At 40.2% G+C, this 20,201-nt stretch overlaps 1 protein-coding gene across 1 annotated transcript in view; it reads right to left on the reverse strand.

Annotated features, from left to right (window-relative positions):
* Positions 1-1,096: 1,096 nt before the first annotated feature.
* ADIPOR1 (adiponectin receptor 1) overlaps positions 1,097-20,201 on the reverse strand; it is a 20,237-nt gene continuing 1,132 nt past the window's right edge. Inside the window, exons 2-8 of the mRNA XM_069074590.1 lie at positions 9,293-9,527; positions 7,734-7,850; positions 7,079-7,250; positions 5,200-5,386; positions 4,208-4,395; positions 2,179-2,372; positions 1,097-2,011 (exon numbers count right to left, since the gene is read on the reverse strand). Of these exons, the coding sequence (XP_068930691.1) occupies positions 1,883-2,011; positions 2,179-2,372; positions 4,208-4,395; positions 5,200-5,386; positions 7,079-7,250; positions 7,734-7,850; positions 9,293-9,433 (1,128 nt within the window). The 5' untranslated portion in view covers positions 9,434-9,527 and the 3' untranslated portion in view covers positions 1,097-1,882. The remainder of the gene's footprint in view (positions 2,012-2,178; positions 2,373-4,207; positions 4,396-5,199; positions 5,387-7,078; positions 7,251-7,733; positions 7,851-9,292; positions 9,528-20,201) is intronic.

Consider the following 20,201-nt stretch of genomic DNA (forward strand, 5'->3'; position numbering starts at 1 on the left):
AGGCTAAACGGGGGTCAAAGGGAATCTACTACAAAAACTAATAAACCTCAAAAGATTGGATCAACTGGCTAGAATATTTTTATTTTCCAAGTCTGCTGGACAGAAGTCAGTTCTGCCTTCCCTAGGGGTATTCGGAAGATCTTATCCACTTCCAAAGAGTTTAAGAGGCTGAAGATACTTTAATAGTAACATAGGTCTGGGATAAATTTACATTCTTATCAAAAGGCTGCAGTTTTAAAAAGTGACAAGAGCCATACTGATACCCAAATCTCTAATTATGGATGTTCCCTTTTTTTTTTTTTAAACTGCTGCCTGCTTCTGGCCAAACTAGTTTGTTAGCACCATTACCGGATTTGGGATAAGGAGGAAAAGAAGCACATCTCAACTTTACTAATTAGGCCATTTGGGCAAAGTTCTACTAAGGAAAGAGATGAAAGCTATGAGTCAAAGCAAAGTTTTCATATTATCCCAGGCTTCTGAATATCCACATTTTTCTCACAAGTCACTGAAAAATGGAGATACTACTATAAATATCAGGTTTCTAATAAGGGAGAAAGTCCTAGATAGAGTCAGAACACTTTAGGTCTAGTCCTAGCTCAGTTGTATCATCTCAGTTTCCTTGGGTTTTGTCATTTTGTACTTGAGAGAGGAGAATGGTTTTGTTTTGTATTTTGCCTTTTGGAGGGCAGTTGGGGTTAAGTAACTTGCCCAAGGTTACATGGCTAGTTTTTTTGTTAAGTGTCTGAGGCCTGAATGAACTCAGGTCCTCCCAACTCAGGGGCGGTGCTTTACTCACTTCGACACCTAGCTGCCCCAAAGTTTTTATATTTTAAAAGAGTTTTATTGTATTAAAATGTAAAAGTCATTCCTTAGCTCACCAGGCAGAGGCTCAGGATGGGTTTCATTTTGGGGGGTGTAGTTTGCTGACCCCTGGACTACACTAGTCCCTTCAGATAAAAGTTTAAGATTCTGTCATCTGAAAGGAACTGGCTTATTTCCCCAGCAATATAAATCTGTAAGCCCCAAAACACCTTAAACTACTTTTATACAATGTAGTCAACAAATGCTGGTTTAACTTTTCAAAAAGGCACAGGAAGGCATGGAATGACCTCTTTATTAGACAACCCTAGGCAATAAGATTTTTACGGCCCTAAACTCCTAAAATACCATGTCTTCTTTATGTGATCATAGTCTTTGCACTGAGATACACAGCAATGATAACAGGGCTCCCTTTTAAAGCTTAGTATTAAATATTAAATATTTTCTTTCACTTTAATTTTACATTACTCTGCTGGGGAGGTGGGGGGAATAGGGTGGTGATGGGGAAATTAAAACGTTAGATGAAGCCTGGATACACTTCCATGATTAGCCGGCTTGGTAAAAGTGGGTAGCTTTTTCCTACTGCTGTATGTGCAAATCCAGGCACTGGAAAGTTGGGACCAAGTTGTTTTCAAAAGTGTGCTATGAAAAGAGTGGACAGTTCTAAGCCAGGTTACAAAGTAGGAATGAGGAAACATTCTCTTCTAGAAACAGAATTTCTGAAGAGACCCAGTTCTTCAGTTATTTCCAAAATGACTGGAAAAGGGAGGGTGGAAGGGAATTTCAACATGAATTTCAAAACACTGTCCGTGTGAGGCGACTGGTTGCTGTTCTGAGGAGGGAGAGGAATTTTTAGGCAGGCCATCCCCTCCAGTCCTCGATGTGGAAATTGAGAGTTGACAGCCCACTGGGTGTAAGAGTGGGCTGAGGCTCAGTCCATATGGAATTTACTAAGAGGTTTCTTCCAGAAACAGGCAACTCAAGTCTTCCTTTCGCTTTAGCAAAGAAACAGTTTTTAAAAAGCACTTGGGAAGCTCCTCCTTTATCCCTGTAGTGGATGGACTCAGAGAAGGGAGTCATCAGTGCAGCCGCCTTCAAGGCCATAACGGAATTCCTGAAGGTTGGAGACACCATAGAAGTGGACAAAGGCTGCTGCCACCACCAGGACATGGAAAATCTGATGTGACTGGAACTGCAGAAAGTAGAGAGAGGTTTTTAGGCGAAAGGCACAAACAGTTTAAATGTAAAAAAAATATTTTTGATTAAAAGACTGATTACCTTCTTTCTCTCTCAAGACCCTTTACTTAGCTTTGAAAGCAGTCACCTCCCATGTCAATGATTAGAGGAATCAGTCCTTACCCATATGTCAAATTTGCCAGGAAAGAAGCGCTCAGGGATTCGGGCAGCATATAGCCCAGCTCCAGTGATATACATCACAGCCATGAGGAAGAACCAACCCATCTGGCCCACTGTTGTGGCCTTGACAAAGCCTTCTGCAATGGTGAAGTGCATGGTGGGCACAACCCCACTCAAACCAAGTCCCAGGAACACTCCTGAAGGAAGCAGACACAATTAAATACTATGTGTTATTTTACCAATAAAGTACCTATTTAGGTTCAAGGATTTTCACTTGGTATCTTATAGCAGAAATCTATAAATATCAATAGTAGTTAGAGAAGTATATGTATTGAGTGCAACATTTTACACACACACACCCCCACACACTGTGAGCAGTAAATCTGGATGGGGCAAATCTATATGCCCTTTATTTTTCTTATTTTCTTTTTTGTTATATTTTAAGTTACAAAATGTCTCCCTCCTACACTATAGAAGGCCACCATTTGACAAAGATTTAAATATATATATAAAACCATAGTATGCATACTTCTATTTATCAGTTTTTCTCTGGAGGTGGATACTTTGTACTTAATCTGAGTATTTGTAACAATATAACTTGTTCACAATTATTCCTTGAACAATATTGCTACTGTTACTATATACATTATTTTCTTGGTTCTGCTCATTTCACTTTGTATTATTTCATGCAAGTCTTTCCATGTTTTTCTAAAATTAACCAGCTTATTTCTTATAGCACAGTAGCATTCCATCATGATAACATACAACTTGTTTAGCCATTCCCCAACTGATGGGCATCCCCTCAATTTCCAGTTCTTTGCTAACACAAAGAGAGTTGCTATAAATATTTTAAAACATATAAGTTCTTCCCCAAGTCCCCACCCCATCACCTTAGAAAAAAGACCTAATAGCGGTATTGCTGGGTCAAAAGGTATACAGTTTTATAATTCTTTGGGCATAATTCCAGATTCCTCTCCAAAATGGTCAGATCAGTTCACAGTTCTACCAACTGTGTTTTAGTGTCCCAATTTTTCCACATCCCCTCCAACGTCATTTTCCCCTTTTATCATTTTAGCCAATCTGATAGGTATGAGATCATATCTCAAAGTTATTTTAATTTGCATTTCTCTAATCAACAATGATTTAGAGCACTTTTCTCATGACTATATAGTTTTGATTCCTTTATTAAAAACCTGCCTGTTCATATCCTTTAACCACTTATCAATTGGGGAATGACTTATTTAATTATTTAAATTTGACGACGTTCTCTACATATTTGAGATGAAACCTTTATCAGACACTGTGTATAAAAATCCTGACACTCCCGCATCCCCAATTTTCTGTTTTCCTTCGAATCTTGACTACACTGGTTTCACTTGTATAAAATCTTTTTAATGTAATCAAAAATACCCATCAAGATAACCCAAAGGGTATCTCACTACCCTTTATTTTTTTGAAGGGGGAAGGCAGGGCAATTGGGGTTAAGTGACTTGCCCAAGGTCACACAGCTAGTAAGTATTAAGCATCTGAGGTCGGATTTTAGCTCAAGTCCTGACTCCAGGGCCGGTGCTCTATTCACTGTGCCACCTAGCTGCCCCTACCCTTTATATTTTTCTTTTATTTATTTCGCTTTTTGGAGGGCAGTTTTGGGGTTAAGTGACTTGCCCAAGTTCACACAGCTAGTTTTTGTGTTAAGTATCTGAGGTCAGATTTGAACTCAGGTCCTCCTGACTCCAGGGCCAGTGCTCTATTCACTGCGCCACCTAGACACCCATACCCTTTATTTTTCAAGGAGTTCCAAGGACACATATCCTTTACTTTCCTTGGAGAAGTATTTTTGTCTCCTCTCTGACTATTCTGTTCAGAAACCCAAGGATGTTTTAAATATTAGGTGTTTTACCCAAAGCCACTTTCCAATTGTTAAATATAGGACAATGATTTCCTGGATTTAGCTGACTTTAGTTAGTAGTAGGTCATTTGGTAATCCCACACCAACCCTTTGCCCTTCTTCGTTTACAACAATTTGCCTCACCTGCTCTTGTTTGCCGGTGTTTGGGTGTGGCAAAACGGTCCCACTGGGCCACAATGATGGCAGAGATGCCCAGGACACAGACAATGGAGAGGTAGATGAGCCGTGGCTGTGGAGAGCAGTAGAACGAGTAATAGAGCCAGGGGACAAAGCTCCCCATGATCAGTAGAGCAATCCCTGAATAGTCCAATCTAAAAACAAGTCAAAAAGATCAATCAAATGGGGGAAATTCAAGGATATTATTTGCCATGTGACCTGTTGTATTTCCTGTTTCCAGATTTCCTCTATAACCTAAAACAACTCTTCGGGCTGGTCTCATCTTTTTTCCAATCTTATACAATCTACCTTTGCCTCCTAAAATTCTAAAAGGTGCAATTTTCTTCCTCAGACTGAAAAGGACCTAGACTCCAAAACTTAGTTTTTAATTACCTTCCTTATCCATCCAGAGGGTGCTTCAAACATATGGGTGCTGCCAAAACCCAGTCAGATCTGAGTACATGTTTACCAGCCCTTTGAAAACAACTCCTAACTTCTGTCGGCTTTTAGCCCTAAAAACAAGATTTTTTAAAAATCACACTTGAGAGTTAGAGTATGTCAGTGAACTGACAGACATATGGGGCTTCTAGGAATGCATGGGCAGCACAGATAAACTTTGAAGGAGCTCTGACAGATGGAAATACAGAAATGACCACACCCTGCTCAGGGACCTGGTCAATAGAAAGTTAAGTTATCACTGGGTACAAGGTGAGCTGCCTAAGTGACACAGGGATGGATCACACCTTCACTTTGCAGGCAGAAAACTCCATAATAAAGCACCATTTGTTTACAGGGCTATAATCAATTTTTGTGAAGAGCTAGAGAAAAAGGTGTCATTAGCAAATCTTGCTAGCATCAAGTAAAAATATGTGGTGCCCATAAAGCAGGCATTTGGTGCTGCCATCTGGGTGATGGGAAAAGTTCAGGGGCCTCTTTCTGATGATGGTCTTTTGACTCACTTGGAAAATGTCCGAGAGACTTTTTCTGAATGACAATAGACGGTGTGAAAGAGCCAGGAGAAGCTGAGGCAGAGCACAGCACCCAGAAAAAACATTCCAAAGACCACTTTCTCCTGCAGAGGGGCCATGAAGTACATATTTGGTCTGAGCATGGTCAAGATTCCCAAAAAGAGAAACAGCACAAAACCTGTGGGAAAAACAACCAATGAATAGAAGCATGGGTCTCACTGCCATGGAGTCTGTTCTACTATTGTCACTGAACTCTAGAAAGAAAAGGTTTGAAAGAAGGCAATCTAAGGGTGGAGCTGGGGGATTTGCCGCCTAAATTTTCAGGGAAGAACTACATTAATATTATGTGAAAAGGGCACTATTTCAAATGGAACTACTTTGCTTCAACCTTTTGTTTTAAAACATGGAGATAGGGGCAGCTAGGTGGCGCAGTGAGTAAAGTGCCAGCCCAGAGTCAGGAGGACCCAAGTTCGGTTCTGGCCTCAGACACTTAACACCCACACAAAAAAACTAGCCATGTAAACTTGGGCAAGTTACTTAACCCCAATTGCCTTCCAAAAGGCAAAAACAAAACAAAACATGGGGATAAAAGATTAGAAGAATATATACTTCAATGTTTTGTACCCTCAAGAGACCTTTTGGTCAAAACTGTTTCTTACTCCCTGGCTATAAAAGGCTGAGGTGTCAACCTCAAGTCAAGCCCTTAACTTGTTTCTCATGATGGGGAGGGAACCTTTTATTTAAATTAATTTCCAGGTGCCCCATCCCCTTGGCATTTGAGTTAATGAAGAGTGATACAGTACAATGAGCACTGGGATTAAGAATCAGAAGGCTGGAATTTGGATTCTGCCTCAGAAACACTCTGCCTGTACAGTCTTGAGCAAGTCTGTGAACTTTTCTGGGTCTCAGTTTCCTTATTTTCCTATTAACTGTTCAGGATACTACCATCCTTGTCATCCAGACTCAAAACCTAGGTGTCATCTCTGATGGCCCTTCCCTCTTTCACCCCCCATATCCAATCTGTTGTAAAGTCCTGTCAATTCTACTTTCACAATATCTCTTGTATATACATACTTGCCCTATCTTCTGACACCCTTATCACCTCATACATGGACTACTGCAATAGCCTTTTGGTTGGTCTCTGCCTCAAGTCCCTCCCCACTCCAGTTCATCTTCCACTCAGCCATCAAAGTGATCTCCAAGGTACAGGACTGATCACATCTCCCTCCATCTCAATAAACTCCAGTGTTTCTTCCCATTATCTCCAGGATCAAATAGAAAAGCTTCTGCATGATTTTTAAAGTCCTTAGTAAAGTGGCCCCTCCCTAAACCTTCCTTGTCTTTTCCCACATACTGTATGATCCAGTGACACTGGCCTCCTTACTGTTCCTTGCACAAAGGCATCCTATTTCCTAGCTCTGAGTTTTCACTTGACTATCCCCCTATGCCTGGAATTATCTTGCTCCTTGCCTCTACCTCGTAGCTCCCTTCAAGTCTCAGCTGTAATTCTACCTTCCATAAGAAGGCAGGATTTCCTGATCCCCTTAACGCTGGTGTCTTCCCTCTTCAATCACCTCCAATGTAGCCTGTCTATATCTTGTTTGTACACAGTTGTTTGTTGGCTGTCCTCCCCATTAGACTGGGAGCTCCTCGAGGGAAGGAACTGTTTTTGCTCCCTTTTGCATCTCCAGTGCTTAACACAGAGAATGTCACATGGTAGGTATTTCATAAATTCGTGCTGCCTTGACTTGTTTGTAGAATGAGAGGTTAGGATACATGGTGTTTAAAGTCCCTTCAGTTCTAAATCTAGTGATCTATGAGTTGAGAGGCTGAATTGTCACACCTTCTACCCTCTGATTCTACCACTTACCAAGCAGATGGGTCCAAATATTGCCAGTCTCAGTGTGGATACGAAAGATGCTCTTAAAACAGGCACGGAAGGAAGGCATGGGTGGTCTGTGTCCGTGTAGAAGGTAGTCATTATCCTTCAGCCAGTCAGGAAGTACATCATATGGAATGACCCGCCAGCGTCCTTCCCATACCTGAAATATACATACTTCTAGGCAAGCTCCTGTGGACTGCTGCCTCTCTGTGGGTAGGATTCAAAGCAAAGCTTGAACGAAGCTGGCAGAATCCAGACCCACATTTTTGCCAAGTCTCTTTAAAAATAAATAAATACATTTTCTCTGTCTGTGATTTCCATGCTTTGTCACATGCTAATCTGGATATGCTGCAGCCAGCTCTTAGTGGGAATAGCTGGTGTCTTTTCAAAGTGCCCTTTGCACCAGGCATAGGAAGCAGCAGAATACCTTGGTGACTAACCAGCCAGCCTTGCTTCTGATAATCTATTTATAAAAAGAAAAAAAGGAAAAAAGAAAAGCAATACCCCCCCCACCCCAAAACACACACATACAAACAGAACATTTCAGATCCATCATATACTTGGAATTGAGGTCATCTCTTAAACCACTTCCCCAACCCACAGGTCACTCTCCAACTTCAGGAAAAGCACCAATAGTCAGCACCTTATATACAAACTCCTCCATCTTCTCCATGGCATGGTGGGCTTGGAGGGGTAATGTCAGTACCCGCACCTCCTCTTCTTCTTCTTGGGGTACTGGACATGTTTGTTCTTCTTCAACCTGCAGTAAGGAAAATTCTGGGTTCATCTGTCAATCACTGTTGTCTGGTTAATTTAAACCATCCATGGTTTATTACACGTTACTTTGAATATGCTTCATGTACCTAGTTTGCCACTGGTACGTTACACAGGATCAGAGAACCTTAAATCTCAGCACAACCTCCATACCACACAAGGTCACATGGCCTCTTCCCCAAAAGCCTAATCCCTACTGAGCTTAAGGTATTTATTTATTAAACAGAAAACTGAAGACTCTATTGAGATGGAGTTTGCACTCTGAGGCACTAGGGAATTGGGGCAGCCCTTTCTATCCTAAGCCTGGATAATTCCTTCTACTCTCTAGAGGAGAGGTTCTTAACTGAGGTTCATGGATAGATTTCAGGAGGTCTATGAACCTGGGTGGGGAAAAAAGGCATCTTTATTTCAATATAATTGGTTTCACTTGTAATTCTATGCACTTTATGTTACATATTTAAAACCATTATTCTGAGAAAGGTTCACCAGCCTGCCAACAGGATCTAGGACCCCAAAATGGCAAAAAAGCTTGGCTGTTCTCTGACCACTGGGCTCTTCACCCTTCTGGCAAATGCAGCATTTGATGCTATTTGTATCCAAGATGCTCAACCCAAACAAAAGACTATCTTTAAAAGTCCTTCTTTCCTTTAAGGAAAGTGTGCTTTGTAAACAATTCTGCAGACACCAACTCAAGCCAACCTGAGATTTTTTTGGCTCTGGAAGCATCTTATTTTGAAATGGTAGAGACAGAAACAATCAGATGAAAGAAATTCTGTCTTAAATGTCATGTACATAGCATTCTCAAAAGGAACAGAACCCCTAGAAGCAGCATTGATTGATGCCTAGGGCTCAAAGAAGTCTTTAACCCATGCAAACAGAAGAACACCCAAACACCAAAGGGGGCAACACTTTCCCTTGAGGTGTTTTGAGGCTTCCCACCTGGGACACCCTTTCTCCCAGGGTTTTTTTTTTTTTTTATTAAGCAATCAGGGTTAAGTAACACGGCCAGTTATTTCTGGGTGTGGTGCTGAGTGTCTGAGCCCGGGATTCGATCTCCAGGTCGTCCCAACACTGGAGCCGGTGCTCTTACTCGCTGAGCCACCTGGCCGCCCCTAAGCAATTGGGGTTAAGTAACTTGCTCAAGGTTACACGGCCAGGTGTTTCTGGGTGGGTGCTAAGTGTCTGAGCCTGGGATTTGATCTCCAGGTCTTCTCAACACTGGAGCCGGTGCTCTTACTCGCTGTGCTACCTGGCCGCCCCCCTCCCAGGGTTTCTTGAATGAGACAGGGCTTCTCCTATTAGAGTTAAATCATGTGAGCTGTGTTTTCTGTTTGGTTTTTCTCCCCTTGGAATAAAGTAGCAAACTCTTACAGTGGAATCTGACAGACTACTTACATTCAAGGCAACAAGTACAGGAAAGTCACTTACTTTGGTGGAACTGGGGGTCATTCGTTTGCCCTTCTCTATTAGCAGGGGTCCTAGCTCAGCAAGCTCCATTGTGTCTGCTTCTCGGTTACTGGCTGGTGCCCCATTGCCCTGCCCCACCACAGATCCTTTGCAGGAAGACATTTGGTTGGCACCCCCACAACCAACAGCTTCAGTATGGTTGAAAGTTGAAGCCTCCCAGTCCTAGGGGGCAGAGATCTCCCTTTGATGGTGGACCCTAGGAATAAGCACACAAACACAAAGGGTGTTAGCAAGTTATGCTGTTTACACTATCTTTCTGGTAGCCTAATACAGAATAGAAGGCAGTGCCATACAGTTATACAACCCTCCTTCAGCCTGCTAAAGACCAGGCCTCTTCAAAACCAGCACAATGGTGGAGATTAGAACCAGCCTGACGACCTCCAGGTGGATAGAAGTCATTGGCCTTAAATGAATTCTATCTTACATCCCCCCACTGTATTTTTACTCTTTATCAGAGCCCTACTAATCTACAGAGAGGACAGACAATCTAACATCAACACACTGCCCAAAGATCTGTGGTTAAGGCACAAATCTGTCACCACAGAAGAACAGCTATCTCCTCTTTTCTCCCCCTCCCCCCCATTTCATCCAGGGAGAGGATTCTACCAACACTCCAGAGGGCCATCCAGTCAATAGAAAGGCTCACTTCTAAGAATGAAGAACAAAACAGTTGAAGCCAAAGCAACCAAAGCTTGAAAAGGAACTAAACTACAAATGTATTCCGTTTTATGTATAGATGTGCAACCACACCTGTTTTCCATATAAAAAGTTTTTTTTTTTTTTTGTGGCTGACTGCCCAGAATAGTTTATCTCTAGGTGAGTTTAACGAGGCTGGCAATTACAGGATTATTATTTAGATGTGGCAATCATGAAAAAACAAGTAATCTTGAATAACAATCATCCTCCAGCCTCTGTTAAGTGGGCATAGCATCAGCCTTACTCTCGGCCACCCAGGGGGCCCAACCGGCTTTTTAATAGCTTCCTTTGACCACTTCCAAGACCTACTTTTAGCCCAAATCCATTCAGACCGCTCTCCTGAACCCAAAGAACAAATGCCTAATGTCCTTTATTAAAACCAGGTAAATTAAACCTTACTTTTTCCAGGAAAAAAATCCCACAATCACCTCAAAATTCCCTGAATTACAAATAAACCAAAAGGTCTCTTAATTCCTATATGAATGGACATGCAAACTGGCCATGAAAATGGAAGGAAAGTGACCAAATTCTTTTACTATTTCCTGAATCACTGAGTTCCAAACTAATTGCGAATTAATTAGGGATGCTCAATTCAGGCAAGGGCAAAACTTTAATTTCAAAACATGGATGATATACAGAACACCCAAACACTGCTTAAAGTAAAAAATCAAAACCTTAAAAAGCTACTGTTTCATTTTACTTAAAAAAAAAAGTTTCCATACACAGAAGACCCCTTTTTGTTAGTAATTTCACTTATTCCTTACTGAAAATAATTTAAATGTGCAAAATAAAATGTGCAAAACAACAGACACTTTCAAGAAGAGAGGAACTCTGGAAGAACAGGAAATAGGAGGCCCCTGGAAACCTCCTAAGTACAACCAAAGTTAAGAGGAAACATTGGGAAATCCTTACTTGGTACCAACAAGTAACAAAACAGAAACTTCCTCAAACTAAAATACTAAAGAAATCACATAACTTAAACCAAAACAAAAAACCAGTGACACCCAAACACTAAAAATGAGTTCCAGGTATCTCAGAAAGAAGAGTCTCAAGATCAGTCCACAACACCAGCCTCAGAAACAGGCTGAAATTTATTCTTGTTTTTTCAGGATTGTGATACTATGTTCTTCCCAAGAGATATCCACCTCTTTCCTGACTATCAAACACCCATCCAAGCAAACAAGGCTAGTTTAGCCGTGCTTCCCAGGTCATCACCCCTCCACCCTCACCCCAGCACCTTTTGTGGGTTCTAACAGAGGAACCAGAGCTCCTGTTTTACCTACCTGGTCCTACTATGGGCAAGTCATTTAACCTCTGATTCTAGGATCTCAATTTAGACATGCAAGAGACCTTAAAGACCATTTTACAAACAAGGAAACTAAGTCTCAGAAAGGTTGACTTGCCCAAGGTCACACAGGTGCAAAGCAGGGGTCTGAATTCAAGTCTTTGACTCCAACTAGATCAAAGCTTCCTCCACACTGCCTTGTTCCTTCATTTGTAAAATGAGAATAAGAAATACCACTTCCACTAGATAGGTCTGCTGAGAGGAAAGTGCTTATAAAAAGGTGTCCCAAAAAGTCTTAGTGCAGTTTTAGGTAATTCAAGCTTAAAATTGCACTAAGACTTTTGGGATGCCCTGAATAAATATGTTATATCTTCTCCCACCCTGTCAACACATTTGCTAACACATTTATTTTCTGCAGCATGAAAAGATTTACAAGATAGTCTGTCCTTAAGAACCATACCACCTAGTAGAGAAGATAAGGCACATACCTATAATACAAGGTAGTATATGGAAGAACAACTTTCAGTACACAGTCCTACTTTTGAGTGCAATAGCTTCACTAGATGGAGGCAGCAAGCAAAATACTGGGTACAAATATTCAGGTGAGCACTCACAGGTGAAGAGAATAAAGTCTAGTTTTGGTAATGGTCCTCAACACCTTCCTTTGAGCTGGTTAATTTCTTCCTACTCATTCATGTTTAGCTCTTTCTTAATCTTGATAAATCTATTACCTTGGCTGTTCTAGCACCAAATTTTGCTCACTCTCCTTCTCCTTTCTTATTTTCTCTTGGCTTCCAGATCCTTTTTCTGTAGGCCTTTAGTTCTCCCCTCCTCAAATGGGCTGGGTCCTGTGGTTGTGCAAACCCTCCAGAAGAAATATTCTAAGTTTAACAATAATCAGCAACAAGCCAAGTCATTAACATATCAGATGTATCATCACACATACAAGTATATGCAATGGACATCATTTCATCCCTGAATGCAAAATCCAGAGTCCAGTTTGGTCTTCTATAGAATGGCAACAGAGACAGAGCAGGAAGAGAAAAATGGAGGTCTAACAAGAAAAAGGAAATCCAAATACAATCTGAACACTGCACAAATCCAACTCAAGATGGAATGGGCTACTGGCCGTAAGTCTTGAATAGACTGTACAAAGTGATAAACAAGTTATTTTGATTTCTAACACACACACACTAATAATTTTAGACTTTAAAAAGAAGCAAAAGAAGCAGTGAGACCAAAGACTAAGGAAATAGTTTTCTCTTCTTTTCTTTAGCTTTTGCATTTTGTGGAAGAAAGCTCCCCTAAAGCTGCTGCACCTAACACGATGGCCCTTTCTTTTTCAAATATAATTGATCTAAATTCAGTGTCCTGGTGCAGCTGCTACATTTTTTATGGGATTTCCTAAGTTCAAGCTTCTTTAGTCAATAAGCTTTCTAACGGGAAAGAACTAAATCTTGAGAAAGGAAAGTAGTTAAGAAGGCAAAACAGCTGCTCAGATTAAGTACAAAAAAAACTTCTGTCAAATGATTCTATTCCTTTTTTTCTTTTATTTTTTGCTCAATTAAATGTAAAAATTTTAAACATTCTTAAAAAAAAATTTTTTTTGCTTTTTTGGAGGGGGAAGGTAGGTCAATTGGGGTTAAGTGACTTGCCCAAGGTCACACAGCTAGTTTTCTGTTAAGTGTCTGAGGTCACATTTGAACTCAGGTCCTCCTGACTCCAGGACTGCACCACCTAGCTGCCTCTAAAAAATTTTGAGTTCCAAATTCTCTCTCTCCTCTCCCCTCCCATTCTTGAGAAGGCAAGAAATTTTATATAGATTATATATATGCAGTTAATGCAAAATACATTTCCATATTAGCCATGTTGCAAAAGAAAACAGATCAAAAACCAAAACAAAACCCCCCAAGAAATATCAAGTTTAAAAAGCATGCTTTGATCTGAATTCAGACTCCATCTGTTTTTTCTCTGTAAGTGGATAGCATTTTTCATCCTAAGTCCTTTGGAATTGTTTTTGATCATTGTGCAATATTGCTGTTACTGCTCCCTTCACTTTGCATCAGTTCACAGATGTCTCTCCAGGTTTTTCTGAAAGCATTGTGCTGCTCATTGCTTTTACCACAACAGTACTCCATCGCAATTATATCTCAAAATTTGTTTAGCCATTATTCCCTACCTGATGGGTGTCCCTTCAATTTACAATTTTTGCCATCACAAAAAGAGCTGCCATAAATATTTTTGTACATATAGGTTCCTTTCCTTTTGATCTCTTTGGGACACAAACCTAGCAGTGATATTGCTGGGTCAAAGTTTTATAGCCTTTGGGCATAGTTTTAAATTGCTCTCCAGAATGGTTGGATCAATTCACAATTCCATCAACAATACATTAGCATCCCATTTCCCCACATCTCGTTCCACATTTGTCATTTTTCCTGCCTTATTAGCCAATCTGACAGGTGTGAGGTGGTGCCTCAGAACTGTTTTCACTTGTGAATCCATCTGGTCCTGAAAAGTTTTTCTTGGGGAGCTCACTGATGACTTGTTCAATATTTTTTTATTTTATTTCTGGAAAGTAATTGGGATTAAGTGACTTCCCCAAAGTCACGCGGCTAGTTTTTTGTGTCAAGTGTCTGAGGCCCCATTTGAACTCAGGTCCTCCTGACTCCAAGGCCGGTGCTCTATTCACTGTGCCACCTAGCTGCCCCTCAATTTCTTTTTCTAAGATAAAGTTATCTAAGAATTCTATTTCCTCTTCTGTCAATCTGGGCAGTTTATATAGTTCTGTGAATATTCATCCATTTCACTCAGATTGTTAAATTCATGGGCATATAACTGGGGAAAGAAGCTCCTAACAATTGCCTTAATTTCCTCTGGTGGTTAATTTATCCTTTTTATTTCTGATAATGGCAATTTGGTTTTCTTTTTAAAAATCAAATTAACCAAATATTTTACTGTTTCCCCCACCATAAAACCAGCTCCTAGTTCAATGGTTTTCTTAATTTCAATTTTATTAATCTCTCCTTTGAGTTTCAAGATTTCCAGTTTGATGTTTAAGTGGAGATTTTTAATCTGTTTTTCTATTTTTTTTAATTGCATTCCCAATTTAATGATCTGCTCTTTTTTTATTTTACTGATGTAAGCATGTTGAGATATATGTTTTCCCCTAAGCACTGCTTTGGCTGCATCTTATGCTGTGTCATTGTTATCATTCTCTTTAATAAAATTACTGATTATTTCTATGATTTGTTCTTTGACCCATTTATTCTTTAGTATTAAATTATTTAGTTTCCAATTAATTTTTAATCTATGTTTCCATGTCCCTTTACTGAATGTATTTTTTTTATTGCATTATGGTTTGGAAAGGATTATGTAATATTTCTGCATTTGGTTGTGGGATTTTATGCCTTAACATATGGTTTTTGTGAAAGTGTCATATACAGCTGAGAAAAGTTATATTTCTTTCTATTCCCATTCAATTTTCTCCAGAGGTCTATCAAGTCTTACTTTTCTAAAATTCTACTCATCTCTTTAAGTCTTTCTTGTTTATGTTTTGGTTAGATTTTATCAATGATTAGATTCCTAATCCCCAGGCAGCTGAAGAGCAGAATCCCTTCTCTTGGGACAAAGAAGCTTTCCAGGTCACTTAGTCTATAAAGCCTTCTGAGGCTGGAAGACATTTATTCTCCAGAACAGAATAAAACCTTCTTCCCCTAGGGACACAAACTGGCTCAGCCAGGTTCTACAAACCACCCTCTCTTCCCCTCCCTACTCTGTAATACAGAATGGGGAAAACCTGAATTTCAAGGATCACAGGAGATCATTAGATTAGGATTGAGAAGAACATCAGAATTCATCTAGTTTTTATCCCTCTCCCACAGTTTTATAGCTGAAGAAACTGAGGTTCAGAATTGTTCAGTGATTTGCCCAAGGGCACTCGGAAAGAAAGTAATAAAAGCAGATCAGGATTCAAGCTAAGGTCCAAAGGCCTAAATACAGTGCTTTTCACTGAATGGCACAACACTGCCTATATCCTATGGACTAAAATGATACAGGCTAAAAAGCAGCTCAGGAGAGACAGGAAGTTCTCATGAATGAAATTCTAAAAACACAAAAAGAAACAATTCCAAGAAGGAAGGAAAGCAGCATTTATTAAGTACCTACTATTTGCCAGGCAATGTGATAAGCACTTAACAAATAATCTCTCTTTTGATCAGCAATCCTAGGAGGTACCTGATATTACTATCCCCATTTTACAGAGGAAGAAACTGAGGCAGACAAAATTGAAGTGACTTGCCCAAGGTCACACAGTCAGCAAGTGTCTGAGGCTGGATTTGAAGTCAGATCTTTCTGACTCCAGGATCCTCGCTTTAGCCACTGGGCCACCAGCTGCCTCAGGAGGAATAAAATGAGTTGTCTGAAGAATGAATGAAAAAGCATTCCCCACGAAATACATAAAAAACTCGATAGAAGACTAGACTGTGCTTCAATATAGCTCAGAATGAGCAAAGGATGGCTTCAAAGTTAAGGTAAAAAGGGGCTAGCTTTTTCAAGCTGTATTGGGGAACAGAGGAGCATCAAAGAAGGGAAAGGGCTAGAACTTGGGGTGCTAGGATGGTGATGATCAACAACAGAAAAAAGGCAAAGCTGCCCAATCTGTATTTTAGTTTTGTCTCCTTTGCCAAGGAAAATGACCTTTGGACTGGGAAGGACACAACAAAAATGCCTAAAGAACTGATAGAAATCAGAGACAGCTAGGGGCTTTCTTGAACAAGTTCAAGTCTTCAAGCTCAAATCAACTCCAGCTTTTGATACTAAAAGAACTGGCAGGTGATCCCTGAACCACTTTGGTTGCTAGTGGCAAGATTGTGAATGAAGTGTGAGCTTGACTGGCAACAAGACAATCATAGAGTAAATGAGCCTATTCTCCAAACAAGGAAAATGGCTAGGCATAGGAAGGCAGAGGTGCCAAGCATGCTAGCCACACAGCAAAGATGAACAGGAGTGCGCCACTCTGAGAGTGTGAGCACTTGGTTTTTTTAAGTTACTCTGCTGCCCGTAGGGGTCCTTATGCATCACTCACTGGACCTTGCTTCTATCTAAGTTTGACACCATTGCTTTTTAAAGCAGTGTATACATATCATCTTTTTTTTTTTCCCATTTCATTTCATCTTTATAATGATCCTGTAAGGTACATTTTTCAGATGAGGGTACTAAAGCAGACAGAGGGTAACTGAATTGCCCAGGGTCAAATAGCTAGAAAGTTGTTAGAGGTAGAATCTGAACACAAGTCTTCTACCCACCATATCACTTAACTGTTTTTCAAGAGGAAAAGAAGAAACTGCAAACTTTAAACCAATAAGCTTGACTTCAAATTCCCTTGAAAAAGTCTAGATCAGATTGCTAAAAAATAAACACCTAGAAAAGGAAGTGATGATCACAAAGAGCCAGATCATACCAGAGTTGGATAATTTCCTTTTCTGACAAGATTACTAAACTGGTAGATCAAGGACATACTAGAGAGATCTTTTATCTAGATTTTAGTGAAGCATATGAAAAATCCTCTCCTGCTTTCTTACAGAAAAGATGGAATGATATGGATTAGAGGTGATATAATTAGGAAGCCTCAAAACTGTTGGATTTAGGAGTGGTTGAATAGTTAGAAGCACAGTATAATAATGGTGCATGTCAGACAGCGTCAGTGTACAACTGTAGGCACTGTTTCTGGGGAGGCTGAGGCTGCTGGATAGCTGGATCACTGGAGTTCCAGGAGATCTGAAAGACAGCTGGGCCAGAGCCAATCAGGGTCCTAAGAATAGCACCAATATGGCAAGTCCTTGGAGAGAAAAGGGCCTCCAGGCTTGCCACAGGAGGGCAAGAGGGTAAGACCAGCACAGGTGGGCAAAATGGGAGGTTGTCAAAGTTCACATGCCGGTAAGTAAAGGAGTCTGCTTGGTGAATGGCTGCTGCACTTCTAGCCTGGGCAAGACGGGAAGATCCAAGTCTCAAAATAACCAACCAAATTTTTATGGTCCCATTTCTATTTGGAAAGTCTTTAGTGGGGTGTGTCTGCCTAGGGTTCTGTGCTACTAAACATTTTTATCAAGGTCTTGGATAAAGGAATAGATAATATGCTGGATAACAGGTTCTGACAGACTACATCATTGGGATAAATCAAATATGATGACATTTAATAGGGACAAATTTCAAGTCCCAAATTTGAGTTGGGAAAAAAAATTAACTTTATAAGTATAAGATGTGGTAGGCATGGTTAGACATAGCAGGGTATCTGAAGAAGATCTAAGAGCTTTGGTAGATTGTGGGCTTAATATGAATCAACAGTGTGGCAGGACAGCTAAAAAAGCAAGCAGAATATTGAGCTGCATTAAGGAATAGCTTTCCAGGAAAGGGAAGAGTCCTGTTTGTCTTTGGCCCAGATCTGACCACATCTGACGTACTGTATTTTAGGAAGGAGATCAGTCAAGAGGAAAGAGACTGAGATGGTGAAGGGGCATATAAGGATCAGCTGAAAGAAATGGGGGTAGCTAGGCTGGAAAAGGGAAGACTTCTAGAGGGACACAATAGCTGTGTTTAACTGAAGGCCTGTCATTTAAACATACCTAAAAGGAATCAGCCTTGCTCTGCTTAACCCAGAAAAAACTCAGCACCATCAGGCTTGATGATGGGTTCAAACTCCTGAACAATCTTATTCCACAATAGCAGAGTATGCCTTGGGAGTTTGTGGATTTCCTCTCAGTGGCTGTCTTTAAACAAAGGCTGGTTCACTTTTGGGGTATGCAGTAGAAGGGATTCTCTTCCTGTCTCATTTGGCCTAGAAAGCAGCTCGAAAATTCTGTGACTGTAATATTCCTCCATGAAGTGATGGAAGAGAAATTTCACTTTAAGGGGAAAAGCAAGAGAAGGTGTTACTTTCAGTAATTCCCTGGTCCCAGTATTCATCTCTTACTTGACTGTCAAACAGCACTGACAAAACATAGATACCTTAATTTTTTTGGGTACCTTTTTCCTGGTAATGCAACCCAAAAGACTAGGATCTTACACTCATTAAAAGGCAGGTTTACTCTTGAAGTGCAGTGATTAAAAATCTAAAAGGGGCACAGAAGATTAAGAGGCCTTAAAGTAATAAGCATTCATATCTGGTTTTCCCACCAATCTCTGAACCTGGAAGGCATCATTTGTTGGCTGGAGGTTTGCTACATCTAGCTTTCAGTCATCTTAATCTGCTATTTATTGTCAATCCAACTGGTCAGTACACTCAACTGTATTGAACAGAGGCAACAAGATTAAATGGCTGCCTGCCAAGATTTTGTTAAGCCCAATCTAGATATATAATATTCTATGACTTTATGGAAGGGTCTTTACAGATTACTTAGTCCATTTTGTCCATTTTTATCGTTGAGGAAACTCAAGTGGCAGAGGTAGGATTCAAATTTAGGTCCTCAGACTCCAAATTCAGCACCTCTACTACAGAATCTTCAAGCCGTACAAGAGGATTCCACTTTGGATATGATAATGAAGAAAGGTTTCTGGTCTTACTAAGGCCAGATAGGTAAGGAAGGATATCAGAGAAATAAAAAGTTAATAATGAATTTACTTGGTACGTGCAATCAACTAAGTCCTTGGAATTGATCAATTAAGTCCTTGGGATTTAAAGATGACTCAAAAACCCCAAGGATCACATTTCCATCTACACAATTTAGAGCATTTACTACAATACCTACAACTCTAAAGGGTCTTTTGTGTTGACACAGATGCCCAAAAAGCTGCTCAAATCTCCAAAGTATGTAGGGGTATTATGGTAACCAGCTATATAATAGGATTACAGACAGATTCAAAGTGGCTTTATCTTTTTGGAGTCAGCAAATAAAACTTTCTCCAACGTGTCCTACAGGAGGAGCAAAGTACCAAATGACTATGCCTGAAAGATGGAGCAAATTTGGTCTTCCATCAACAAATATGCTATTAGGCACAGGAGAATAAAGATGAATAAGATATAGTTCCTGACAACTGACAAAGAATCATATGACTAGTACAAGTCAGTAAGAGCTCAAAGACTCTAGAGGAAGATCTAGAATAATTTCCATACAGGGTTGATTAGAAAGGGTTTCACAGAAAAGGAAGAATATAAGCTCAGTTTTGAAGGTTGTTTATAAGCTGTTTGTAGGATGTCAGTCTATAAGCTAAGATAATCACTGGATTTTTTAAGAGTTCAAAGAGACTTTATTGACTATTTGTGAATGGAAAAATTCGAGGGGTAAGATACTGTAGGCAGGTTAACTGGGGAAGGGCAAGAAATGTTCTTAGAGACACCAAATGGAGCAATGTAATTGGCACAACTGTTAGTAGGGTAGTGAGGCTCTCCAAAGTTCCATTAAGTAATAGCATGGAGGACCCTGGTCATTAAGACTAAGGAGTTTGTATTTAATGTTTTGGGCAACAGAAAGCCTAATGGATGGTAATATTAATTCCCACGACTTATTGGAATTACCTTAACAGTTTGAAGGGAAATGGTCTTAGTCCCTGGGAACCACAGAATTCTAGGAGTCGCTAGGACTAGGGCTTCTCAATTTTCAGTCCAGTCTTTAAGACTCAGCTCTGCAGGGGTCTCCCTTCAAGCTGTTTCCAACAGAAACTCAAGTTCTAAAGGCTAATTTCAACCAACACTCCACCCTTTGGGGGAATAAAAATGCTTTTCTAAATTCCTTTATAGGAGGAAAACAGATAGAAATAATTCTTTTGAGAGCTTTTATCAGCCAAAACCCCACGGATGTAGCCCCTCATTCTAGTTCCCAGCACAGATAACTGTTGCAAAACCTCAAAAAAATCAGAAGCTTCATCATAGGAAATCTCACAATCTACCCAGAGTTA

This window comes from Petaurus breviceps, unplaced genomic scaffold, assembly GCF_028583685.1.
Source record: "Petaurus breviceps papuanus isolate PSGF00001 unplaced genomic scaffold, PetGlider_PUasm1.0 90895, whole genome shotgun sequence".
Taxonomy (NCBI): Eukaryota; Metazoa; Chordata; class Mammalia; order Diprotodontia; family Petauridae; genus Petaurus; species Petaurus breviceps.